Here is a 5,025-nt window from a genome sequence, read left to right on the forward strand (position 1 = left end):
GGGATTCAATTTAAAATATATGCTGCGGTTGATGCTGCTTCTGCCCAAAAACGTTTTTCAAGATTAGCATCAAACAACATGCATCTTATTCGTTCAATAATGCTTCGATTGATCCTTTCCGCAACTCCGTTCTGTTGAGGGGTGTAAGGGGCTGATTTTTGGTGTTGAATGCCACATCCAGATAGATATTTTTGAAACTTTGAATTACAATATTCCATACCGTTGTCAGTACGCAAAACTTTAATTTTCTTTCCACTTTGATTTTCAACGAGAGCCTTGAACGTTAGAAACGTCTCGAAAACTTCGGACTTCTGCTTCAATGGATAAAGATATAGCTTTCGACTATAATCGTCCACAAATGTTACGAAAAATCTACATCCTGAACATGATTTTACTGACATTGGTCCACAGACATCAGAGTGAATCAACTCCAAAACTTCTTTCGCACGGATACCAGTTGACTTGAAAGGTTCTCTTGTGTGCTTCCCCTTGATGCATATTACACATTTTTCATCCATCTTTCCGCCGATTGATACACCAGTGACTGCATTCTTCAATTTCATCAAATTGTCTTCACAAATGTGCGCCATTCGACGGTGCCATAGATTCGTTTCATTCTGTGCAAGCAACGCAACAGAATTGTTCAGCGGTGATGGTTTGGGTATAATGCAATTTAAACGATACATATTGTTAACTAGAGATGCCGATGCTACAACCTCTTTATGTTCATTTAAAATCTTGCAACAATTTTTTTCAAAACGTACTGTTTTGCCATTTTTGACTAATTGGCTCACAGAAATCAAATTTGCGCATAAATTTGGAACATATTGTACATCGTAAACGGTAGCATTCGTTTTCTTCTTACCATCTACAAGAGTCAAATTAACATCCCCTATACCTTCTACCGCCAGCTTTGCATTATTGGCAACAATAATTTCTTTGTGGGTTGGTGACCTAAGATTCTTCATTAATGACTTGCACATCGTCATATGTGCTGATGCTCCAGAATCTACAAACCATGCTCGTTCTGAGACTTCATTCTTGGCTAAAAAAGATGAAAACATGGCAATTTCATTCGATTTATTTCTTACTCTTTTCTTATTTGGACACTGTCTTGCGAAATGACCAATTTCTCCACAGGTGTGGCATCTGAATTTCTGTTGTGGCTTATGTTTTTGTTGCTTATACTTTGGTTTCACAAACATGGCGCTGTCAGTTGATTTCGGATTGTATTTAACTTATTGCAATAATAGAGTCTTGACAGCATCACAAGTTAGTATTTTTGTAGAGTTTTCAACAGCCATAACCAAGGGTTTATAATCTGCAGGCAACCCTGCCAACATCAACGACGCAACAACTTCGTCATCAATTTTTAGTCCAGCCTTTTTCACCTTTAATGACGTCATAACCATCTTGTTCACGTAGTCTTCCATGGAATCACACTCGTTCAACTTCAATTCAACAAGTTGTTTCAGCAAATCCACCTTCCTACTAAGACCAGTATCTTCAAACGCATTTGTGAGGCTATCCCATGCACTTTTAGCTGATAAAGCATCCGCTATGTACGAATAGTTTTGGGTTTCAAGCAACAAAATAAGCTCAGACTTCGCTTTCAGATCAGTTGCTATTTGAACAGGCGTAGCTGCAGCGTCCAGTTCATTCTCAAAGCAATCCCATAATCCTCTGATTACCAAATATGATTTGGCCGCAATCTTCCAAACATCAAAATTTTCTCGTCCCTTCAGTTTTTCTACGGACACAGCATTTGAAGCCATGATCAGTTTTTATTTCGAATTAAAATTTAAATTTAAAAACAAAACAAATATCTTGCGGGACCTGGGCCCATAACCTGATGAAAAACGAGTTAAAAACAATAAACCGAGAAAATTCGGGAAGAAATAAAAAACTATGTTTATTCTTTGATAATCAGAAAACAAAGTAAGGTATATATTTATTTTTATAATAAAAATAAATTACAAAGAAGAAGTGATTATTCACTCAGTGTTTAAAGCTAAGATTATAAACAAGTGTAAAGTATTCATTCTTTTAGAACAACAAAAACGACATCTGTTTGCTGTTTTTTTAAGACAAGTTTCCTGAAGGATGACTGCAGTTGGATAGAACTCTTTCAAAAGGAGGTCTATTTCAATTTCTTTATCTTTCGTTAAGGAGTTAACATTAGACGAGATTAGTTTGAGAATCATGGTGAAAGGGGGGAGAGGGAGGCAATAAAGCAAAGATAGGCACCAGGTTTTTGGGATTCTTCAAGTGTTTTATAATGAGGCCAAAAGCTTCTAATTTTGGATATGAGAGTCGCTTTTGGTACGCCAAAAAGTCTCTCAGATTCATTTAAGAAGTCTGCCATATCATTTGGATTGTCTGGCTTAGAGACCGGACGTTCAATTACAACATGAGGGGGTGCTGAGCCTCTTAATTTGTCAGCATAAGATAAACCACTCTGTGGAATGGGTATAGAGAATTTGGTAATATGGTTAGAAACATGATTTTTATTTGAAGACAATGCTTCTTCTTTCTTTTTTTTTATGAATGCAATTTGATTCGGACAGCCTCTGTAGCTAGCCGGATGACCAAGTTCTTTGCAGTTTACACAAGAAGCAACAGATGTTTTGGTTTTTGGACCTAGGTCACATTGACCAGGTTCATGGTCTACTACTACATGTCCGTATCTCTGGCATCTAAAACACTGTTTAGTGTCTGAGTTTCTAACTGTATCCCAAGTTATCTTGTGTCTCAGTAGGAATTTAATTTTTTTAATTTTTTGAAGGCTTTCCCTATCTTCTAAAGAACAAAAGAAAAGGTCGAGCGGAATATTATTCGATTTAGACCATTTAGTCTCAAAAATCTTTACCGATACTCTCAACGAAGGGTCCAACCTGACGAGCTCTTTTTGGATTACAGCTGGTGAAAAATTATTCAAAATCCCTTTCAGGATCGTGTTAAATTTTTTGCACTGCTTTGGCGTAAAGGAGAAAGCCTCTACACCACATTCTTTAAATTTATTTATGAAAAAACTATGTAGCTCCACACTCCTAACAATCATTTTTAGTTTGCTAAATCCATTTGCAATAAACTTTATACCATCCAAGTTATAATTGGACTTACCCAGAAATTTCCTGGATAACAAAAGTATTCATTTTTATACAGATGGATCTAAGACAAATGAGGGAGTTGGTAGTGGTGTGTACTCAGAAAAGCTTAATCTAAGGATCTCATTCCGCCTCCCTAATCATTGTAGCGTCTTTCAAGCGGAAATTTTAGCGATCAATGAGGTTCTCTCCTGGCTAAGAGAAAACGTGATATCAACTTCTGATATCCGCATCTTCTCTGACAGTCAAGCTGCTATCAAATCCCTTGACGGTGTCTCGACCAAATCTTTGACGGCCCTCGATTGTCGATCGTCTCTTATGGAGATGGCGCAGCAATTTAACATTCACCTCTGTTGGGTGCCGGGCCACAGAGACATCACAGGTAATTGTAGAGCCGATGAACCCGCTAAAAATGGAACCGTCATACCTATTTCACCTGAAAGGGAGAAAATAGGTATACCGATAGCTACATGTAAACTTATGCTAAAAGAAACAGCTTTTGCGATAGCAAATTCTAGGTGGCACAGCTTACCAACATGCGCAGCCACAAAACTCATATGGCCTTCACTGGACCTAAAGCGCTCTAAAGACATGTTATCTCAAAGCAGACTTCATATTAGCTCCCTAATAGGTGTCCTTACAGGACACTGTCTTATAGGCAGACACGCAATACGACTTGGCGTAGCCTCAAATGACTTCTGTAGGAGCTGCATGGACGAAGAGGAAGAGGAAACAATCTCTCATCTCTTATGCACTTGGCCTGCTCTTTCACTCAGACGCAAACGGGACGCATCTGGGGGACTACTCTTTTGATAATCCCAGTGAACTAGCTAAAAAGGATATTAAATATCTTCTTCGCTTTATAAAAAGCTCAAAATGGTTCTACTAGTTAGAAGTAATTCTCTAGATTCATGTGGTATCACAATGGGCCTTTCACTTGGCCTAAGTGTGTGGATTCTAAATCCGCAGCCACGTTAACCTAACCTAACCTACCCAGAAATTCCATTATTGATTTTGACGAGACTCCTTTCGTGAAGATGGGTGGGCACCATGGCTCTTGTTTTGACGACGTCTGCTCAGGCTCGTTCCTATTGGTGTTGGTTTTGTTACCAGAGTCACAGTTTGAATTGTTGTTCTGTCTAATGTTGTGGCTTAAATTGCTGCTGGGGTTGCAGTTATAATTTTTGCTGATATTGACGTTAGCACCCAGGTTGCCGGTACTACTGCAGATATTAATGGCTCCAGGGAAACCTTTGCGGCTGTTGGATGTATCAAATTTATTAGTTGGGTTGACTGGAGTAGCCTTCTCGAAGTTAAGAGAATCAACATGCTCCATTTGTTCTTCAAGTGGCTTGAAACGGTTGGTGTTGTTGATGAATTCCTTTGGACGTTTGGAACCTGTTATTGTCCCAATGTGTCTTCTTTTTCTCGCCAAAACTGATTTAAAGGCATCCTGGTCGGCTGCGAGAATTCGGTTAAGTGCTAATTCGGTACTATTTTGCATAGTTGCCAGGTTGGGAGCGTCTGAAGTAGATTCGTGACCAATTATTACGCAGCTGTTCGTTGCACGTGATAGCGTCGGTAGACTGACGCCAAATGTTGAAGACATTGCATCTATAGTTGTCTCTCTCTTTCTTTCGGAATCGGCATAGGCAAGTTCTTCATCTTCACCATTCCATTCACGGGTAACGAAATCTATAATTTTTTGCTTATCCTCTTCCGAAATTATATTCGAAGGCAGCTTAATTTTTTCGGCAAAAGACCGAATATCCGGAGGAACTTTATCGGCCAAAAAAGGCCCAGAGACACTTCTCTCCATTGTATAAAACAAATGTTTTTTGTTTTTTCTTTATTATTTATATCTTCTTTTTTTTAGCAAAATTTGAATTTGTACTTTCGAACACGTCTATACTTGATG

General features: G+C 38.6%; 1 protein-coding gene across 1 annotated transcript; it reads right to left on the reverse strand.

Moving 5' to 3' along the window:
- Positions 1–1,238: 1,238 nt before the first annotated feature.
- LOC129950736 (uncharacterized) lies at positions 1,239–1,775 on the reverse strand. The gene has a single exon (XM_056062658.1). It carries the CDS (start codon positions 1,773–1,775, stop codon positions 1,239–1,241), a length of 537 nt encoding a protein of 178 aa, XP_055918633.1.
- Positions 1,776–5,025: the final 3,250 nt, after the last annotated feature.

The sequence above is a fragment of the Eupeodes corollae genome, chromosome 3 (assembly GCF_945859685.1).
Source record: "Eupeodes corollae chromosome 3, idEupCoro1.1, whole genome shotgun sequence".
In the NCBI taxonomy this organism is placed as follows: domain Eukaryota; kingdom Metazoa; phylum Arthropoda; class Insecta; order Diptera; family Syrphidae; genus Eupeodes; species Eupeodes corollae.